The sequence below is a fragment of the Microtus oregoni genome, unplaced genomic scaffold (assembly GCF_018167655.1).
Source record: "Microtus oregoni isolate MIOR12 unplaced genomic scaffold, Mior012 000016F_ref0000370, whole genome shotgun sequence".
NCBI lineage: Eukaryota > Metazoa > Chordata > Mammalia > Rodentia > Cricetidae > Microtus > Microtus oregoni.
In genome coordinates this window covers 42,153,078-42,175,963 of record NW_024543075.1, presented here as the reverse complement: position 1 = coordinate 42,175,963, position 22,886 = coordinate 42,153,078, and the positions used below count along the sequence as shown (strand labels likewise).

The window sequence follows — 22,886 nt, the reverse complement described above, 5'->3', positions numbered from 1 at the left end:
AATATGAAGTTTTTAAAAATCTTCTCTATGGTCCTTTGCTTTCTGGATTTTGTTTTGTCTCAATAGACATAAAAACCCACTTCCATTGAATTTTTCTTACCATTATATAATTTTAATTCTATAATTGTCTGTTCAACATTGTTCCTGCAAAAAAAAAAAGAATAACTCATTTCTCTGGCCCAAATCATGAAAAATGGAATTTGCCAAGATCCTTTGATTCTGTCCAGTTCTGTTTTTCTATACGTGAATGATGATGCTCTTCAAGTCTCTTGTTTGACAACTCTCTGTTCTTTAAAACCTCACATTATCAATGCTTTTTGACATAAGATGACTTATGCCTCATTAATTCTTTTACATTTTACTCTTGAATAGTTTTATTTCAACTCCAATTCAACACAGCAATACTGAAGACACATTGAGTAATAATGGTGCTAATAATACTAATAGCAAGGAAATATAACATTAAGTAAAATTTTCAAATCAACAGTAAAATAAAAACACATACTAGAATGCACAAAGGAGATTAAAAACAGCTTATGAGGGATATCTGGTACGAATATGACACTTGCAAGAGAGAACACAAAGTGTACGGTTAGGGTAGGATTAGTGGGTGTTTACCAGAAACACATGCGGATTGCAGCCATGAGAACAAATCCACAATAGTGAAATCACATCACAATGCTATGCTAATGCAGCATTGCACACAGTGAGTGTACCTATAGTCTTGGTTTTCATTACAAGCAAATTGCTAAAGAAAATGAAGAGCAACTCCTTGATGAAATGTTTCATATTAAAATGTGGAGGTTGGCTGTCATTGATTCAGTAGTCTTCATATCCAAAAGAACATGACTTAGGGTGTCAGGATAGCCAAATGGTCTATGGCACCAGTCTCAAGCTCATCTTCCCAATGACCATGATAGTAGTGTCCTGACTACTTTTCAAAACTCCAGAAAAGAGAAATGTGATGAATCACTAGAAATCATCAATCAGGTAAAAGCCTTTCAGAGACTCTCATTTTCATAAAGTGTTGAGTACAGTTTCGAGAATCTGTGTCATTTACATGTAAGTTTTCTACAAATGCAGATTTTACCATTGCCAGTAATACAAATATTATAAAACTTTAGTTTATTTTTTGGTCATAAAATGTTCCTATTTTATTATCTGTTAGTTATAAAATGTTTAAAAATCATTTCCATTTTTATTAGTTTTCTTTTTTGACAATTCTTTCTCAAGTAATTTCTAAATTATTTTCTCAATAAATTAAGCCAAAATAAACCATGGTTAATGATTTATTTCCATCACTATCTCCAGTATCTAAAAGCAGAGGAAAAGATGACATCTTCAATCTCTTTAAATCACACCAATCTCAGAGACATCTGGTACACCCTGATTGGGATCCCAGGACTAGAAGATGCACACATTTGGCTCTCCATCCCCATCTGTTCAATGTACATAGTAGCTGTTATAGGCAATATATTCCTAATATTGCTGATCTCCACTGAGCGTAGTCTTCATGAACCCATGTACATTTTCCTTTTGATGTTGGCCCTGGCAGACATCTTCCTGTCCACAGTAACTACTCCAAAGGTATTAGCAATCTTCTGGTTTCAGGCTGGAGGCATTTCTTTTGCTAGCTGTGTGTCCCAGATGTTTTTTCTTCACTTCATCTTTGTGACAGAGTCTGGTATATTGCTCTCCATGGCTTTTGACCGTTATGTGGCTATCTGCTATCCACTAAGATACACCAACATCCTAACCTCATCTGTCATCAACAGAATGGGCATTGCATCCGTGACTAGAAGTTTCTTCATCTGCTTCCCCCTGATCTTTCTTGTTTATCGGCTCACTTACTGTGGGAGGAACATCATTCGACACTCCTACTGTGAACACATGGGCATTGCCAGGTTGGCCTGTGGCAGCATCAAGGTCAATATTTACTATGGGATGGTTGTGGCTCTATTTTCCATATGCCTAGATGTGCTGCTTATCATTGTCTCTTATGTCCTCATCCTTCATGCTGTGTTTAGAATTCCTTCTCAGGATGCCCGACTCAAGGCTCTGAGTACGTGTGGCTCCCATGTCTGTGTTATCCTATTGTTTTATACGCCAGTTTTCTTTTCTTCTCTTGCTCACCGTTTTGGAGGTCACAGCATACCACTGCATGTTCACATCCTTCTTGCAAACCTCTACGTGGTTCTCCCTCCCTCCCTCAACCCCATTATTTATGGAGTGAAGACCAAGCAAATTAAGGATAGAATTGTTCAGGTCCTTTATTTTAACAAAGCACTTTGTTGACATAAAAGCATGCAGCTTAATTTTTTAGTTTTCCCACAGAACTATAGGATTTTAGGGTATCTGAAAATATATTAGAAATATTTTGGCAGCATTAAAGTAACAGTATTTATATCATGATTTGAGCCTAGCCTTAATGACTGAGCCATCTATTCAGAGCTACAGAGAAACCCTGTCTTGAAAAACAAACAAACAAAAAAAGAATTACAATTTTTAGTAAAACAAAAGACAATGTTAACTTCCTAAAGATCACGTGTTTTTGATTCAAGTTAGTATTATTACTATCTGTTGTATATAATACTAACCAAGTAATTAATAGCTTGATACATTATCCACAATTTATATTATAAAATCAAAACAACTTTTATCATATCTATTTATATCTAATACATTTTCCTCCATAAAATTGTTCAAATTATTTAACTTTTTTTTTTTTTTTGGTTTATCGACACAGGGTTTCTCTGTAGCTTTGGAGCCTGTCCTGGAACTAGCTCCTGTAGATCAGGCTGTCCTCGAACTCACAGATATCCTCCTGCCTCTGACTCACAAGTGCTAGGATTAAAGGCATGTGCCACCACCGCCTGGCCCTCATATTATTTAATTGTTATGTGTGTGGGTTATCTTCTCTTAGTTTCTCTATTATTCTAAAATGCAAAGCACATATATTGAGAAATGCTTAATTTGTTTAGCATAGCCCACAATGACATTTGCTTCCAGTCATTCAACTTGTCAAACAATGTACTTGTATATTTTTATATTTGATTTCAGTAAAAACAAATTTTTAAAGTCAAAATTATTTTAATATCATAAGTTTGATGTATTCAAAATTAATTTCATAGATAATTGCCATCAGTTCCATCAAGTAAATTTTCAAATCAAGCAAGGATAATATATTTGTCATGGCATTCTAGTATGAGGCTTTAGCACAAGAAATACCTTGTTTTTAGAATATAGTGTGTGACATCATGCCATGTGTTACCCATTATAAACCTGAGGTATTAGTGAAAAACACTGAAATAGTATATCAACAGAAATGCCCAATTTGGGAGATACAACTTAAATTTTGTTCTAATACTCACAGTAAAAGTGAGAAAACATCCTTACAATGACTGTCTTAGTTTTATATAGCAATTGATCAGTTTTGGCCCACATGTATCCCTAACACTTAGGTTTTTGTTTTCAGTTTGCTTTTGAATACCCATGTTAATTCAGTCTCAGGTATACACCCAGAAGCTAGAATAAGTTTCAGAGGTGGAGAGCACTTTTTATTCTTGGTGAAGGTTGGAGCTGGGTTCTCAGTGCACATATTGGATGGTAAAAAACTGTAACTCTGAGGATTTCAGCTCCCTCTTCTAGCCTCACCTGTATGCACATACATATGGGACATGTACATGCATCCATATAGACAAAAATAAAAACAAATCTTGTTTATAAATGAAAAGTTGTTTACAAAAACAGGTTTCAGCAACAAACGTTTTTAACAACTAACTAGCTACGTTCAAAACAATTGCAATGACAAGTCAGAACAAATGAGTGATTTTTTTTATGCACAAATTCTTTTTTACTTATTATTTTTATTGTTCTCTACATTTTTCTCTACTCGACTCCCTGACTCTCCACGCACCTTCAACTGTACCCCAAGGTCCCCATGCTCCAAATTTACACAGGAGATCTTGTCTTTTCCTACTTCACATGTAGATTAGATCTATGAATGTCTTTTTAGGGTCTTCATTGTTGTGCAAGTTCTTTGAGATTGTGATTTATGGGCTGTTTTTTGTTTGTTTATTTGTTTTTTACTTTATGTTTAAAAACCACTTATGAGTGAGTACATGTGATAATTGTCTTTCTGGGTCTGGGTTACCTTACTCAAAATGATGTTTTATAGATCCGTCCATTTTCCAACAAAATTCAAGATGTCATTATGTTTTTCTGCTGTGTAGTACTCCATTGTTTAAATGTACCACATTTTCCTTTTCCATTCTTCAGTCAAAGGGCATTTGAGTGGTTTCCAGGTTCTGCCTATGACAAACAATGCTTCTATGAACATAGTTGAGCACATTGAGCACATGTTCTTGTGGTGTGATTGAGCATGCTTTGGACATACACCCAAAAGTTGTATTACTGGGACTTGAGGAAGGTAGTTTCCTAATATTCTGAGAAATCACCACACTGACATTCAAAGGGGTTGTATCAGCTTGCATTCCCACCAGCAATGCAGAAGTGTTCCCTTTACTCCACAACCTCTCCAGCATATGTTGTCATTAGTGTTTTTGATATTGGCCATTCTTAAAAGTGTAAGATAGAATCTCAGAGTTGTTTTGATTTGCATTTCTCTGATGACTAAGAATGTTTGACACCCGGATATTAATCCACACACCTTCGAAACCTGATTTTTGACAAAGATGCATAAAATATCAAATAAAAAAAGAAAACATATTTAATAAATGATGCTGGCATAACTGGATATCAACATGTAGAAGAATGAAAGTAGACCCATATCTATCACCAAGCACACAACTCAGGTACAAATGGATCAAAGACATCAACATAAAGGCAGCCACACTGAACCTTATAGAAGAGAAAGTGGGAAGTACACTTGAATGCATTGGCACAGGAGACCACTTCCTAAATATAATCCCGGCAGTACAGACACTGAGAGAAACAATTAATAAATGGGACCTCCTGAAACTGAAAAGCTTCTGTAAAGCAAAGGACATGGTCATTAAGACAAAACGACAGCCTACGGAATGGGAAAAGATCTTCACTAACCCCACTTCAGACAGAGGTCTGATCTCCAAAATATACAAAGAACTCAAGAAATTGGTCATCAAAACAGCACATAATCCAATCTAAAAAATGGAGTACAGACCTAAACAGAGAACTCTCAAAAGATGAATATAAAATGGCAGAAAGACACTTAGGGAACTGTTCAACATCCTTAGTCATCAAATGGGTGATCTTGATCCCAGAGGAAGAAGGGGATTGAGAGTTAATGTCTGAATGGTTCAGTAGGAACCCAGACAAAGAGAATGCAGTCTCTCTCTCTCTCTCTCTCTCTCTCTCTCTCTCTCTCTCCCTCTCTCTCTCTCTCTCTCTCTCTCTCTGTGTGTGTGTGTGTATGCATGCTTGTGTGTACTCTGTAGTTTTGTGTTGTTCATTGGCTTTCTTTTATTCAAAGTTGAAAAACGTAAACTTTAAGAAGCCAGCATGAAATGGTCTACTGTGCCAATGGGTTCAAGTGCATTTCCCACTTTCTCTTCTACAAGGTTCAGTGTGACTGCCTTTATGTTGAGGTCTTTGATTCATTTGGACTTGATTTTTCAAAAGAACAAGTAATCCAATAAAAAATGGAGTAGAGACATAAACAGAGAACTCTCAACAGATGAATATAAAATGGCTGAAAGACACTTAAGGAAATGTTCAACATCCTTAGTCATCAGAGAAAAGCAAATCAAAACAACTCTGAGATTCTATCTTACACCTGTAGGAATGGCCAAGATCAAAAACACTAATGACTACTTATGCTGGAGAGGTTGTGGGGAAAAGGGAACACTTCTGTATTGCTGGTCAGAATGCAAGCTGGCACAACCCCTTTGGATGTGTGGTGATTTCTCAGAATATTAGGAAACAACCTTTCTCAAGTCCCCATAATACCACTTTTGGGTATATATCTGTACTAATAAGGGTGGCGGGGCTGCATTCCCAGCACCCCGGCCATCTGCTCGGCTAGCTTATGCCCCGAAATAACAACACACAAACTGTATTCTTTTAGACACTGCTTGGCCCTTTAGCTCTAGCCCTTACTGGCTAATTCTGATATCCCGATCAACCCATCTCTAATAATCTGTGAGCACCAGTCTTACAGGGAAGATTCTAGCCCACGTCCATCCTGGGTCGGAGCTTCATTGCGTGTGCTGCCCAGGAGCCGGGAGCATGGCGTCTCTCTCTCTGAGGCGTCTGCTCCCGAGAGGAGAGCTGTGGAGTCTGAGCTCACTTCCTCTTCCTCCCAGCATTCTGTTCTGTTTACTCCTCCCACCTATCTTCTAACCAATGAGGGCCAAGCAGTTTCTTTTTATTTAACCAATGACCTTCCTCCCTCATATATCCAAAGAATACTCAATCGTGCCACAAGGACATGGACTCAACTATGTTCATAGCAGCATTGTTTGTCATAGGCAGAACCTGGAAACAACCTAAATGCCTTTTGCCTGAGAATGGAAAAGGAGAATGTGGTACATTTACACAATGGAGTACTACACCACAGAAAAACATAATGACATCTTGAATTTTGCAGGAAAATGAACGGATCTAGAAAACATCATTTTGAGTAAGGTAACCCAGACCCAGAAAGACAATTATCACATGTACTCACTCATAAGTGGTTTTTAAACATAAAGAAAAAAACAGCCCACAAATCACAATCCCAGAGAACTTGGACAACAATGAGGACCCTAAGAGAGACCTTCATAGATCTAATTTATATGGGAAGTAGAAAAAGACAAGATCTCCTGAGTAAATTTGGAGCATGGAGATTTTGGGGGACAGGTGAAGATGAGGGGAGAGGCAGAGAGTGGAGCATAGAAAATGTAGAGCTCAATAAAAACCAAAAAAAAAAAGAAGAAAAAAGAAAAAAGTCAACATGAGACAAATAATACTTAGATTCTGAAAATAAGTGATGGAGGATTACAAACCATGGAATCAGCAGTTGTTTTAAAAGCCTCTACTTTTGATAGCATGTGTTAAAAATGACTTAGCAGAGACAATCGTGTTATGGATCATAGATAACATCCTACTGCCCCCGTCTTAAACCGGTTTAAGCACTACGTGTTCCCTTATATTTATAAATAAGTGTGCTCTTTACCAACCATCAAGGAAATTTGTCTTTGAGACAAACAGAGACCATCATAGAAAATCATAATCAATCTTAAGGTGGAACTGTGGAGCTCAGTACCAGTGGATACCTCTGCACAAAACTCCTGCACCTAAGGCTCAGGGAACATTGCAGAAGATGGAGCAGACAGATTGTTAGAGCAAGAGTATAAGGGATTTTATTATGAGATTGCGTCTCTCACTAATGTCAGAAGATACACCCATAAAGTCTCACAACATTACTGACCAAATCACATAATCTGAATAAAAGCAATAAATATGCCAACATGGATGGGGGAAGTCCATAGGTCTCAATCCTCACAAATAAGTAAAGACGACTAAGGAATCCTGAGAGAAGGAGAAATCATTTTCCCCAGTGAAGGGCACACCAATTGGTTATCCTATATTGTGTTCAGCCATGAAAACGTACCTACAGGTAACATTATAGAGAGTGAACAAGTAACAATTATTGAAAAAAGAGGTCACAAATTTGAAAGAGATCAAGGAGTAGTATATAAGAGGGTAGGAAGGAGAAAGGGAAAAGAAAATGATATCATAATCTCAAAAATAAAATAAACAATAAACATGACTTAGCTTTACTTTATAAATAGAAATTGTCATAAATAATATAATGTACCATGATCATAGATGTGGTTAAAAGCAGACTTTGCTCACATTTATATGTATTATGTATAAACTTGATACCCATTCCTTGTACTTTCTAATTGTAAATATATTTTGGTCTTTGAAAGGAAATGGCTTTCCTTTCCTGTTTCTAGAGTCCTGCTGCCCTAGCTGTTGTCATTGCAGTCAAAGCTAGAACGGGATAGTGAGCAAACTGACGGGGAGAACAGAAAGAAAGGCAATGAGGAGAATCTTTTTTTTTTAATTTATTTATTTATTAAAGATTTCTGTCTCTTCCCCGCCACCGCCTCCCATTTCTCTCCCCTCCCCCAATTAAGTCCCCCCCTCCTCAGCCCAAAGAGCAATCAGGGTTCCCTGCCCTGTGGGAAGTCCAAGGAACCCCCACCTCCATCCAGGTCTAGTAAGTTGAGCATCCAAACTGCCTAGGCTCCCACAAAGTCAGTTCGTGCAGTAGGATCAGAAACCCATTGCCATTGTTCTTGAGTTCTCAGTAGTCCTCATTGTCCACTATGTTCAGAGAGTCTGGTTTTATCCCAGGCTTTTTCAGACCCAGGCCAGCTGGCCTTGGTGAGTTCCCAATAGAACATCCCCATTGTCTCAGTGTGTGGGTGCACCCCTTGCGGTCCTGAGTTCCTTGCTCGTGCTCTCTCTCTTGCTCCTGATTTGGACCTTGAGATTTATGTCCGGTGCTTCAATGTGGGTCTCTGTCTCTGTCTCCTTTCGTCGCCTGATGAAGGTTAATATTCAGGAGGATGCCTATATGTTTTTCTTTGGGTTCTCCTTTTTTAGCTTCTCTAGGATCACTAATTATAGGCTCAATGTCCTTTGTTTATGGCTAGAAACCAAATATGAGTGAGTACATCCCATGCTCCTATTTTTGGGTCTGGCTTACCTCACTCAGGATAGTGTTTTCTATTTCCATCCATTTGCATGCAAAATTCAAGAAGTCCTTGTTTTTTTACTGCTGAGTAGTACTCTAATATGTATATATTCCATGCTCAACTTCCTTAGCGATCAGAGAAATGCAAATCAAGACAACTTTAAGATACCATCTTACACCTGTCAGAATGGCTAAAATAAAAAACACCAATGATAGCCTTTGCTGGAGAGATTGTGGAGAAAGGGGTACACTCATCCATTGCTGGTGGGAATGCAAACTTGTGCAACCACTTTGGAAAGCAGTGTGGCGGTTTCTCAGGAAATTCGGGATCAACTTACCCCTGGACCCAGCAATACGACTCTTGGGAATATACCCAAGAGAGGCCTTATCATACAACAAAAGTATATGCTCTACAATGTTCATAGCAGCATTGTTTGTAATAGCCAGAACCTGGGAACAACCTAGATGACCTTCAATGGAAGAATGGATGAAGAGAATCCTTTTGTCATGAAAAGATGCAAGGAGACACAGATGCAGAAAGGTTATAGAGACAATAATTCAGTTTCTCAGGTTTGGCTGAACATTTTATTGCTGTTGTTTACATTGTTGGGCTGTGAAAATATACACATTTAATGTGCATTGAATATACACATTTAGTAATACCCTATTTTCCACTTAACCAGGTAAAGGATTTCCCCTGACATGCCATATCAGCCACGGCAGAGAGGCAATGTAGGGCTGATGCCGAGGTAGCATGGATAGTCTGGGAAAGGGAGAAAGAAACCTGCATTTCTTCTCTCCTTCCAAAGTAAAAGGAGCCTGCAATAAACTAGCAAAGTATGGCAGCTTCCCATGCCTGAATGTGCCCAGACTGTGAGGACTTTGAACATGGGTGTATTTAAACAATGATCCTGATACAAATGTCAATGTCTAAAACGTGAGAGAAAGTGGGTTTCAAGGCTTGAGAAGTAAGGATGAAAGTTACAAACGAGTCACTAAATACAAGAGAAAAAAAATCTACTGAGTTCAGCAGAGGTCACAGAAGTGTTCAATTCCCAAAGGTGAGAAGCTAGGTATAAATGTCAACTAGGTAATCTAGGCAGCATCGTACTGAAGATGCAGGCTTCACTGGTCCTCTCATAGGATCCTAGAAGAGAGAGATTATCTTTTATTTTGGTGCTCATGACAAGAGATGTACGTGGGTTTGAGTTAAAGAAACCTGTGAAGGAAAGGAATACTTTAGCACAAATTATTTACTTCTGCTGGACAAAAAGTTCATTTAATTTAGATTATTATTGTATCTTGTTATGTGTGTTTGGTTGATGACCCTGGGTGGTCGGCCCTTTTATAAAGGTAATCGGAGGAGTGGATCTGCTGAAGGAGATAATGGGAAGAGAAGAGAGGGGAATTTGCAGTCAGGATGTAATGTATGAGAGAAGAATACATTATTTAAAAAAAAATCCTTTAATTTTAAAAGTATAGCTAAGCCTAAGAGGGAAAGTTGGAATTCTAAACAATATTTCAATTAAACAGAACAATGATGAACAGTTAGCAATGCAAGAGCAAGTAGCAAACAGAAAGACCTTCACAGAAAATTTTAGATAATAAAATGAAAATATTACTACAGCAGAATTGGTTATGTTGTAATATATGCTCAAAAATAATGATCCCAAATTGCTTTCTTAACAACTTTAAAATTTTTAACCTGTAACATGAAAAACATAAAGTACAAGCATATTAAGGACATAATTATGCAGTAATGTATAATATCAATTATAGCAGAAATACTAATTTCAGACCAAATTGTCTCACCATTAGTTTTGAATAACTTTAAACTCCCTTTCTTAATGGTTTTATGTAGAGACATTGAGACTTATGATTTATTAGCCATAGCATTGCTCTGAAGATTAAGACTAAGAATTATGTTACATTTCTAAGAAATTGGTTTTGTAGATTTTTATTATGAAGAATATATTTAATTCCTGTAGTGAGGCTGTTTTCATTCATAATAGTGAAGTTATAAATATTGAAACTCAGAGCTGTCAGTTAGTAGGAATGAGTCATAACTACCTGAGGAACGTTGTTTTAAGTGAAATGAAGGATGCAAAACAAGTTAGACTGGTACAGTGTAATTTACAGGACCTTATGAACACAATAAGTCACAGTAATGTTGTAACTATTACTGGATACTCAAGACAGAGAAAATATGAATCAAAGAATATTTTCACAGGATTTAATTAGTCTTCCTTCAATAGTCACTGTATTGAGATGAGTGTTACCATCTATAGGGTAGCTATATAGGAAGCTGTGGGTGTGGATAACAAAACACTGAAATTGCTTCTTTGGTTTATTTAACTATAGTTAAGTGACTAGACAGTTGAAGTTCATATGCTGCTTATTTATTACATGCTAAGTTACTGAAGTAATTAGGATTTTGTATATTCTATAAATATGTTGCTTAGATGAACAAAAAAAGATTAAGATAATGACTGCTCTATAACAACCATCAAATGCTTTTAAAACCAAAAATTTAAGGTTCATAATGAATGTAAGAAGAAATAAACATGTGCAATTGGCCACAAAGATATGGATTTTATGAGTAAATCAACTTGATACAAAAAGTAAAGTGGAAATAATATAAATGTTTAATTAAAATTTAAAAAAAATAAAAAAAGGTTTAAAAGACAATTCTGAGTATATATTGTTTGCATATTCTAGTTTGAAAAATTAACAACAACATGATAGAAATCATTGCACTTGCTTACAAACAGCTATGAGAAAATGAGGATTTAAAGCATGAGAAGCATCATTAAAAGACAGTAAGTCTAGTTACAATGCTTACTCAATCTCACCCCTGTTAAATCTGCAAGTTGATTTTCAAATATATTCACAGCAGATCTAAGATCCTAGGTTTCCTTCAGGAACAATCTCTGAATCCTCACTCGTATCTGCTGAGTCTTGATACTGTATATGATGGGGTTCATCAAGGGTGGGAAAAGGATGTAGATATTGCCCATGAGAACATGAACCAGTGGAGAGAGGTGCTTCCCGAAGCGGTGCACCATGGTCAGACCAATGATGGGGATGTAAAAAACCAAAACAGCAGAGATGTGAGAAACACAAGTCTGCAAAGACTTCATTCTCTCCTCCTGGGAAGCAATGGCTAGAACTGTGTGCAGAATCATAATATATGACATTAATATGAGTACTGAATCCAGCAACAGGTTGCTGATTACCAGGGCTAAACCGTAGATGCTATTGAAACGAATGTCACCACAAGCCATTCGAATTAAGTCTTGGTGCAGGCAGAAAGAGTGAGAGAGGAAATGAGGCCGGCAGTAATTTAAGAACTTCAAACGGATGATGACTGGAGGAATGAGCATAGAACTCCTACATATGATGGCCACTCCAATTTTCACGATTTTGGCATTGGTTAGGATGGAGGAATAGCGTAGAGGGTTGCAAATGGCAATGTAGCGGTCAAAGGACATGGCAAGGAGGACAGAGGACTCCATGAAGGACAAACCATGAATGAAATAAGCCTGTGCAATGCAGACATCGAGACTGATATCTTGGATGAGCCCCCAAAAGATGCCCAGCACCGTGTGTACAGTGGACAGCCCCATGCACAGGTCTGTAAGGGCTAACATAGCCAGGAAGTAGAACATGGGCTGGTGCAGGCTTTGCTCAGTCCGGATCACATGCAGTATCATGCAGTTCCCCAGGAACACCATTGCATAGATGATGGAGAAGGGGACAGAGAGCCAGAGGTAATAAAGCTCTAAACCTGGGAACCCAGTCAAAGCAAACCTCGAGCTACTAGAGTTGGTGACAGAGAGAGCAGACATTGGCAGAAGAGTGAAAATATCTTTGGAAAGATTTTGTGAATCAGACAAATTTCCAGTGCTATAATTTCTGATAATGTCTACCAGCTTTCTGAAAGAAAACAAAATATGGTAAAATTTCCATAAATAGCAAGATACATACGCAGTTCTTTCTTGTTTATCATCACAAACCCCGTTGTCTTGCCGCAGACCTTGCAGTGCTTATGTTGAGGGAAGCCAAGACAGTGGGAGTTTTGTGCAGGACCAGAAGCACCCATGGGATTATGGAATTTAGATCCTGGAAGTCTGCTGGGAGTCTGCTCAGTACTGAAGGACAGTGCTCAGTCACTTGTTTGTTATGACCCTCAGGAGAATTCTCCTGTCTGGTGTGAATTTGGGCCTTCCCTTTCTTCCAAGGTTCAGATGATCATGAGAGAACTGGACTGTTGAAAATATTGTGTCTTTAAATAATATAAACAGCCAATGTGTAAATAGTAAGATTTCAGGTGATCTTCACTTTCTGGCTGTGCCACCATAATCACATCTCTAAATTTCTCATCTACATAAAATTTATTTCTCTTCTTTTTTCATGAGACTATTCCCTATGAGACTTTTTCTTTTTCTGAATATCATGGTATTATCATTTGTTAATTTTTCACATGTAGGATAACATAATTGACCCAAATTTTAAACTGTATAGTCTGAAGCAACCATTTTACAATATGCATATCAGCTGTGCCTTTGTTACATATTTAGGGACAAAATACATATATTCTTAAAATAATGTAACCATAATAGAAAAGAAAACAGCAACAGTGGAAACACCAGTTTGTACCTGGCCTTCTCATTTTGTTTCCCATATTAACCACAGAAAAGAGCATGCATACATACAATTATTTGGTTATGCATGTTTATGAGGAAACCCACATAATATTCTTTGATTATGAAATTTTCCAAATTATTACAACTTAAAAAATAATTTAAGATATCATAGTACAGTAGAAGCTTCATAGAAGAAAAGATTTCTACAATTGTGAAAGTAAAAAATTTTCTAAGAAATTTCACTTCTAAATTTTTGAAGATGTTCAACATTGTGTGTGTGTGTGTGTGTGTGTGTGTGCGCGCGCGTGTGTATTAGAAACAAAGTTTCTCTCTGAGTAGCTCTGGCTTTCCTGGAACTCACTCTGTAGAACACACTGGGCTCAAACTCACAGAAATCTACCTGCCTTTGCCACGAAATGCTGGAATTAAAGATGTGAGCAACCATCACCAAACCAATTTTTTAAACTTGAAATTATTTAAAAATTCTTTTTTCATTTCACAAAATAACCTCAGTTTCTTCTCCCTTTCCTACTCCTGCCCCCACCTCCTCCCATCCTAGAGCTTATTTAAAGAGAGAAAGAAGGGGTCCTATAAGCAAGAAGGATCAAGATCATGATTGGGAAAAAACAGACAGCTAACCCAAGTTAATGGGAGCTCATGGACTTTGGACTGACATCTGGGCATCTAATGTTTTGAAGAAGTAAGATCATTATGTAGATAATACCTTTGAGAAAAGATAACTTATTAATACAATAAAAATAAAAACAAAAACCAAGTTTATTTATGTATTCTCTTAACAGAGCGCCAGTCAAAATATCAATGGAAAATACAATGTTTTTTTTTCAGTTATAAAGTTAAGTAAATATGATCACAAAATTAGATATTCTATAAGAAGCTGAAATTATACAAGGGAAAAAGAAAGCATCTTCAACAAATGATGCTGGCATAACTGAATACCTGCATGTAGAAGAATGCAAATAGGTCCATATCTACTGCCCTGCACAAAATGCAATTTCATGTAGATAAAAGACCTCAACTTAAATCCAGTTACACTAAACCTGATAGAAGAGAAAGTGGAAGTAGCCTTGAATATATTGGCACAAAAGATAACTTCCTGAATATAACCACAGTAGCACAGACGCTGAGAGCAACAATAATAAATAGGACCTCTTGAAACTGAAAAGCCTCTATAGGGCAAATGACACAGTCAACTAGACAAAAAGGCAGCTTACAGAATGGGAAAAAGGTCTTCACCAATGCCACATCTGACAGAGGGCTGAAATCTAAAATGTATAAAGAACTCAAGAAACTAGACATCAAAATACAAAATAATCCAACTAAAAAAATGGGGAATAGATTTAAACAGAATTCTCAACGGAAGAATTTCTAATGGCTGAAAGACCTTTAAGAAGATGCTCAGCATTCATAGTCTTCTGGAAAAAGTGAATCAAAACAACTCTGAGATCCCATCTTACACCAGTCAAATGGCTAAGATCAAAACCACTGATGACAGCCGATGTGGAGGAGGATGTGCAATAAGAAGAATAGTCCTCCATTTTTGTTGAGACTGCAAACTTATGCAGCCACTTTGGAAAGCAGTATGGCAATTTCTCAGAAAATTTGGAATCAATCTATCTAAAGAGCCAGCATTAGCACTCTTTGGCTTATACCCAAAGGATGCTCAATCATACCACAGGGATACTTAATCAACTATGCTTATAGAAGCATTATTCATAATAGCTAGAACCTGGAAAGACTTAGATTCCCCTCAACTGAATAATGGATAAGAAAAATGATGTACATTTATAAAATATCATGTATTACTCAGCTGTAAAAAACAGTGGCATCATGTGTTGTAGGAGGATGCTTGTTTGTTCCAAGCTGCTCAGCCCTGAAATAACCACACAGAAACTGTGTTAATTAAATCAGTGCTTGGCCTATTAGCTCTAGCTTCTTATTGCTAGCTCTTACATCTTAATTTAACCCATTTCTATTATTCTGTGTATCACCATGTGGCTGTGGCCTACTGGCAAGGTTTCTTCCAGCATATGTCTCTGGTGGGGCTGCATTGCTTTACCTCGACTCTGCCTTCTTTATTTCTGCATTCAATTTAGTTTTTCTCTCCTAGTTCTATTCTGCCCTATAACAGGTCCAAAACAGTTTCTTTATTAACCAATGATATTCACAGAATATAGAGTGAAATCCCACATCAATCATGAAATTTGCAAGCAAATGGATAGAACAAGAAAAAGAAATTATATTAAGTGAGGTAACTCAGACCCAGAAAGACAAACATGGTATGTACTCACTCATAAGTTATTATTAGTTATAATGTTAAGGACAACCAGACTACAATTCACAGCCTCAGACAGGATAGGTAACAAGGACGGCCTAAAGAGTGACTCATGTATTTCTTTGGGAAGGGGAAATAGAAGAGATCTCCTGAGTAAAATGGGGCATGGGGCAGGAGAGGTTGAGAGAGGGGTTGGGATGGAGGGGAAGAAAAACGAAAGAGATGGCTTGATTAGGGAGAGCACTTTGGGGTTTGGGAACAATCTGTTAACAGGGAAGTTCCCAGGAATATATAAGGATGATCCAGCTAAGAATCCTAGCAAAGGTGAAGAGGGTTTTTAAACTGACCTATGCCAGTAATCATATTGGTGACTACCCTGATTTTTATCAGAGAGCCTCCATCTAGTAAAATATGTAAACAGATGCAGAGATCCACAGTCAAGCACTGGACGAAGCTCCTGGAGTCCTGCTGTAGAAAGGGAGGAGAGATAGAAAGAACCAGGGTGGTCAACATCATGATGGGAGAACCCAGAGAGACAAGGTGACCTGATCTCATGAACTCTGGACCAACCTTTAAGGAGTCTATTTGGGACCAACCCAGGCCCTCTGCATGTGTGTGAGAGTTGTGTAACTTGGTCTGTTTGTGAGGTTCCTAGAAGTGAGATCAGAACCTGTACCTAGCACTTGACTTTTGGGTACCTATTCCCCATGCTAGGTTGATTTGTGCAGCCTTTATATGGAGTTGGGGAGGGAAGCTCAGTCCTGACTCACCTAGATTTGTCATATCCATGGGAGTCCTACTCTTCCCTGAGTGGAGAGAGAGGAGGAATGGATGGGGAGGGGGCAAGATGAGACAACCTGAGACAGGAGGGAAAGGGAGAAAGAGAGGGGAGAAACTATGCTTGATATGCAAAATAAATGAAAAAATAAATTAATATTTAAAAAGGTGTAGTAGACAAAAAATGAGAGGATTTTCCAGATTATTTTGTTATAATAAAAGCAGAGCAAACATATGTTGTACAATTAAGAAACAAAACAAAAAAGAAAATATGTTAGTTTGTTTATTTAATTAGCTATGATAAAAATACACAGTCCAGAAATGTTTATATCTTACTTTAAGATATAAACATGTTGACATGTTTTAAACTAGGCTACCCACGAGTGGATAGTTGTTTACTAGTGGAGAATTTGTTCTTTTAGGCTTGCTGTGAGCCACTATGTTAATATTTGGGGAATTGTCATCTGTTTATGTAGATCATGAACACGTAGCCTCTGAGGTGGTGGTAAGTATTCAGCTTTCTCCTTCAGCTATCTTTCATAGCTAGGGCTTTCTCAGGCTTTACCTTGCCTAATTCTTTTTCTGTTGAATACTAGTTTTATCAATTGACCTATCATTTTTCCACAACTTTGTTTAAAAGATTGAACATGTATTTTGACTTGATTAAAAACTTGGCTTCTTCAAAAAAGTATTTAGATAGTCTAATACATGAGAGAAAAGCCAGCATTTTCTGCAAAGCTTTTTCCCAACACCAGTGGAAGCATGAATCTTTAATTCTTGCCAAGTTTTGTTCATGTGTCTAAGGTAAACATTATTCCATACGGGACCAGTATCTGTCAGGACAGTGTGTCTTTTTGATACATTGTAAACTCTTTTGTTTTGTTGGATTTTATATTTATTCTTATCTTAATAAAATGAACAATAGAAGTGTATCTGTAATACTGAACAACTATATCAATTAAAGTGTGACTATAATATTTGATTTCAATCTCTTATCACATTTTCTGTGTCAGACAGCTTTATAAAACTATAAAACACTTTATATTTATTCTAATTTTAAATAGAATATCCAAATTCATTTGTAACAATGTCTACAAATTCCTCAAAATATTGACAATATGTCTATCAGTTTGTTCCATAAATTCCACTTTGTAACTCATATTAGCAGTAAAGAAATTTAAATCTCAAAAAGTTATTTTTTTTTTGATTTTTCGAGACAGGGTTTCTCCGTAGCTTTTGTTTCCTGTCCTGGAACTAGCTCTTGTAGACCAGGCTGGCCTCGAACTCACAGAGATCCGCCTGCCTCTGCCTCCCGAGTGCTGGGATTAAAGGTGTGCGCCATCACCGCCCAGCTCAAAAAGTTATTTTTGCAACCATTTTTTCTGCAGTGGTATTCACAGAAGCCTTGATATGGAAATACAATGACTCAGATAAAAAAATAATATTTTCCAGCAAAATTTAACATTATTCAGGCTGAAAATTTGAAAATATTGCCCTGTGTGTCATTGTGAATAAAACAGAACCCATGGTACTAGCTGAGTAAGCCAGGCAAAGAAAGACAAATGTTTCTTGGTATCATTTAAACTCTGAATCATACAACATTGGCTTTTGGGAAAAGGAGGAAAAGTATATATGAATGGAGTGTAGAATAAAGAAATTAAGAAAAGGATTTTTAAAAATTATAATTATCAAGCCATGGGTAACATACAAACTACAGTTATTAAAATGTGTGCTATACATGGGAACGTGGTTACACACGCCCATGCACACACACAAACATAAGCATACATAAATACACACTAAAACTATATACATAATTGATAAATTCCTTTAACAGTATTGACACATTCTGTCTAAAGTGGAACACAGATATGGATAACAATCAGTAAGAGAAAATCTGAGGGAAAAAATCAGAATGTGATACCATTTTTAAAATTGTTTTTAGCTCTTCTAATTGGGGTAACATGAATTCTGAAAGGATTTTCAGTTTGCATTTGTCTCATGGCTGAGGTTACTAAAAAACCAATGTATATGATATATAAGGATACGAAACATAAATATTCCTTAGTGTTTAATGTTCTCAGTACTTTGTGTATTGTAGATGCCAATCCTTTATGAGTCATGCAGCTGTTGAAGACTTTTCTCATTCTGTAGGTTGAGTTCTCACTTGAATGATGGTGTCCTTTGCTGTACAGAAATGTTTTAGCTGTGTGAATCCACATTTTTTAGTTCTTAGCCTTTAGGGGGTGTGTGATTTACTCTCAGTGTAAAATTCATTAAGTGAAATGGGACATTGAATATTTCCTTGTGAGATGGGTTTTGTCCTAGGTGATTTTGTCCAACAGAACAGTAATGAAAGGTCCAGAGTATACTTGCTGCGAGTTTAGCTATGCCCCTCTGGTTATGTAGGTTAAGTTGATTAAGACAGTTTCACAAAACAAGATTTTGAACTTATTTGAGTTCAATGGGCATAAATGACCTTATCATTCATTGGTCAAGAGGTATCTCTACTCAGATGGTCCTGGTCTCCCATCCCAATTTTACTTGCTGTTGCATGACTTTCTAATAGATATAGAGATTCAATGCAGTGAGATTTTTTTTTGTTTTTTATTTGTCCTTTTCCTTTTATTGAAAATAGATTGCTTACATCCCATAATATATCATGATAATAGTTTCCCCTACTTCTGCATCTCCCACTTTCCTCCATTTCTCCTCCCATCCAGATCCATCCCCTTAATATCTCTTGTTAGAAAACAAAGAGGCTTCTGATGGAAAATAATAAAATAAAATAGGATAAAACGAAAACTATTACCTCAGAATTGCACAAAACAAATGGAAGGAAAAGAGCCTAAAGAAGATACAAGAAATAGAGACCACTGGTTAACACACTTGGGAATCTCATAAAAACACTGAAGTAAAAGACATAATATATGTACAAATGACCTTAGGCTAAAAAGAGAAAACCCAAATATATACAAATAAGATTTATCTAATTTTTTTTAAAAAAAATAACATAGGTTTTTGTAAATGAGGGAAAGTTTAAAGTGGTATTATGAGACATAGCATCTCCAACGATGCCAGTGAGTCAGTTTTCTGTTTGATCATATTGCTGGGCATACCAATTGCATTTTCTTTTAATTAAAATATTTTTTTCATTTTACATACCAACCCCAGGACCCCCTCCCTCCCCTTTTCCCACTACCCCCGCTTTTCCCTATCCCATTCCCTATCCATTCCTCACAGGGGGTAGGGCCTCTCTTGGGGAGTCAACCAAGTCTGGCATACCAAATAGAGGCAGGACCAAGCACCTCCTCCCTGTGTCAAGGCTGAACAAGGTACCCCATCATAGGGAATGGGCACCAAAAAGACAGTTCATGTACCTAGGATAAGTCCTAGTCTCACTGCCAGGGCCCCTCACAACAGATCAAACCACAAAACTGTCACCCACATTCAGAGGGCCTAGTTTCGTCCCATGCAGGATCCTGAGCAGTCTGTCCAGACTCAATGAGTTCCCACTAGCTCAGGTCTGTTGTTTCTGTGGTTTTCCCCATCATGATCTTGACTCCTCTTGCTCATATTACCCCTCCTCCCTCTCTTCAACTGAACTTCAGGAGCTCAGCATTGTGTTTGTCTGTGGATCCCTGAATCTGCTTCCATCAGTTACTAGATGTAGATTCTATGATGACAATTAGTGTAGTCACTAATCTGACTATAGGGGAAGGCCTGCTTAGGTACCCTCTCCACTGTTACTAGAAGTTCTAGCTGTGGATCCTGGGAATTTCTCTAGTACCAGGTTTCTCTGTAATTCCATAAAGACTCCCTCTATCAAGATACTTTCTTCATAGCTTTCTCATCTGTCCCTCCCCAAACTAGGCCTTCCAGATACTTCATGCTTCCATACCCTGCCTTCTACTCCCCCTCCCAGCTTACCCAGGAGATCTTGAATATTTCCCCTTCCTGGAGTCCTCCATGTGTGTCCCTCTTACGATACTTTTTTTACCTAGCTTCTCTAGGGTTGTGGATTGTAATCTGGTTATCCTTTATTTACATTTAAAATCTACTTATGAAGGAGTACATACTGTGTTTGTCTTTCTGGGTCTGGGTTACATCATTGATATATATATATATATATATATTTTCTTTCCATTTGCCTGAAAATTTCACGATGTTATTGTTTTTACTGCTGAGTAATACTCCATTGTTTAAATGCATCACATTTTCTTTATCCAAAGAAACTCAAGTCCAAATGGATTAAAAACATCAACATAAATCCAATTACACTGTACCTGATAGACAAAAAAGTAGAAAGTAGCCTTGTATGCTTTGGCAGAGGAGACCACTTCCTAAATATAACACCAGTAACACTGACATTGAGAACAGCAATTAATAAATGGGACTTCCTGAAACTGAATGCTTCTGTAAGGCAAAGAACACAGTCAATAAGATAAAATGTCAACCTACAGAATAGGAAAATATTTTCATCAACCTTACATCTGACAAAGGCCTGATCTTCAAAATATATAAAGAACTCAAGAAACTAGACCCCAAAATACCAAATAATCCAATTTAAAAACAGGGTACAGATCTAAACCAAGAATTATCAAAAAAAAAAGAAACTCAGTGGTCAAAAGACATTTAAAGAATTGCTCACTATCCTTAGTCATCAGAGAAATACAAATTAAACAACTCTGAGATATCATCTTATACATATCAAAATGGCTAAGATGAAAATAAACTGATGACAGCCTATGTTGGAGAGGATATGGAGTTAGGGGAACACTTTTCCCCTTGTTGGTGGGAGTGCAAACTTATACAGCTACTTTGGAAAGCGTTATGGCATTTTCTCAGAAACTTGTGACTCGATGTACCTCAAGACCCAGCAATATTACTCTTGAGTATATACCCAGAAGATTCTCAATCATACCACAAAGACATTTGTCCAACTATGTTCAGAACTGCTCTTAAGGTTAGTTTGTTTCACCAGGCAGTGGTGGCGCATGCCTTTAATCCCTGCATTCAGGATGCAGAGGCAGGCAGATCTCTGTGAGTTCAAGGCCAGCATGGTGTATAGAGAGAGTTTCAGAACAGGTACCAAAGCTACAGACTAACCTAGTCTCATAAAACCTAATAAATAATTTAAAAAATTAGTTTGTTTCCCCATGGAGACTGCCTTAAAGAAAACTCAATTTTCCTGAACACTAAAGATGTTGACGATTTCTTTCCTTTTTTTTTTTTTTCGATTTTAGAGACAGGGTTTCTCTGTAGCTTTTGTTTCCTGTCCTGGAACTAGCTCTTGTAGACCAGGCTGGCCTCGAACTCACAGAGATCCGCCTGCCTCTGCCTCCCAAGTGCTGGGATTAAAGCACCGCCCGGCATGAAGATTTCTTTAATTGCTTCCAGCTCTTTGTGTTTCCTCTTTGGAGAGGACTCTGCTTAAACCTGGGCTTTTGTGTACATAGTAGGAGTTGCAGTTTTATGTTCCTGTGGGATGTCTGTGTGTATGAAGGGTGTGTATCCATGTCTATATGTATTTCTTGTACTTTTTCCTTTGATTCTTTTTCTTGTTTGTTTTTTCTTGTTTCGATTTTCTTGTTTTGGTTTTATTTTATTTTATTACTTCTTGAGATGCCTGGTTATTCTTTTATGAGAGAAAAGAAAGGTTGTGGATTTTGGTGGGATGAGAGGTAGCAGAATCATAGAGGAGTTGAGGAAGGGGAAACTGTAATCAGAACATATTGTATTAAAAAGTATTTTCAATAAAAGACTGAGATTCCTAAGAAAAAGTAAAATAAAATATGCCCACAAGGGCTCTATGGGAATCCTCAAATTACTCAGGATTTTGCACTAGCTCTTGGTTGTGCTTCACAAATGGATTCCAAGGCTCCATTGCTGAAGGCAACACCCACACAACTCATGGAAAATGGAGAAGTTGAGATAAAGTCAATCTATAACCTTCACCCCTACTGACTACTATTCCTGATAATATGAAATACTCTGCACTTCAAAAAGTAGAAATATAAACACCAAAGCATCTGAGAAACCCTTCAATCTACAATGGTGACCTTATTGCAACATGTGCTGGTACAATAGGGGCACAAGCTTGGAGAGTAACTGACTAATATATGATTGATTTAAGGCACAATCCATGATATTGAACCCATAATTGACACTCTTATTATGCTAAAGGAATGTTGCAAAAATGACTCCTAATAGCATTATAATATGCTGAAAATCAATGTCTTAATCAGCCATCATCAAAGAGGATTGCTCCTACAGCGGATGAAATCACATTACAGAGACACACAGCTGAACAATATGGAAGAAAGGAAGAGACTTCAAAACACTCAGTCTTAAATGAGATGTCACCATCAAATGCCTCCCATCAGGTTTCAGGAAAATCTGGGAAAGATGAGGTGGAAAGGCTGTAATAGCCAGAGTCGGTAGAGGACACAAAACAATCAAGACCTCCTAAACACAGCACGAC

The 22,886-nt window shown here is 37.3% G+C and overlaps 2 protein-coding genes across 2 annotated transcripts; one reads left to right on the top strand and one right to left on the bottom strand.

The window, feature by feature from the left end:
* Window positions 1-1,332: 1,332 nt before the first annotated feature.
* Window positions 1,333-2,295, top strand: LOC121457835 (olfactory receptor 52Z1-like). The gene has a single exon (XM_041666865.1). It carries the CDS (start codon window positions 1,333-1,335, stop codon window positions 2,293-2,295), a length of 963 nt encoding a protein of 320 aa, XP_041522799.1.
* Window positions 2,296-11,592: 9,297 nt separating this feature from the next.
* On the bottom strand, window positions 11,593-12,534 carry LOC121458091 (olfactory receptor 51V1-like). The gene has a single exon (XM_041667217.1). The coding sequence runs from the start codon at window positions 12,532-12,534 to the stop codon at window positions 11,593-11,595; it is 942 nt and encodes a 313-aa protein (XP_041523151.1).
* Window positions 12,535-22,886: the final 10,352 nt, after the last annotated feature.

Bases quoted from the DNA above. Each gene is read 5' to 3' on its own strand.
- LOC121457835 (XM_041666865.1), top strand. From the start codon at position 1,333: ATGACATCTTCAATCTCTTTAAATCACACCAATCTCAGAGACATCTGG.
- LOC121458091 (XM_041667217.1), bottom strand. From the start codon at position 12,534: ATGTCTGCTCTCTCTGTCACCAACTCTAGTAGCTCGAGGTTTGCTTTG.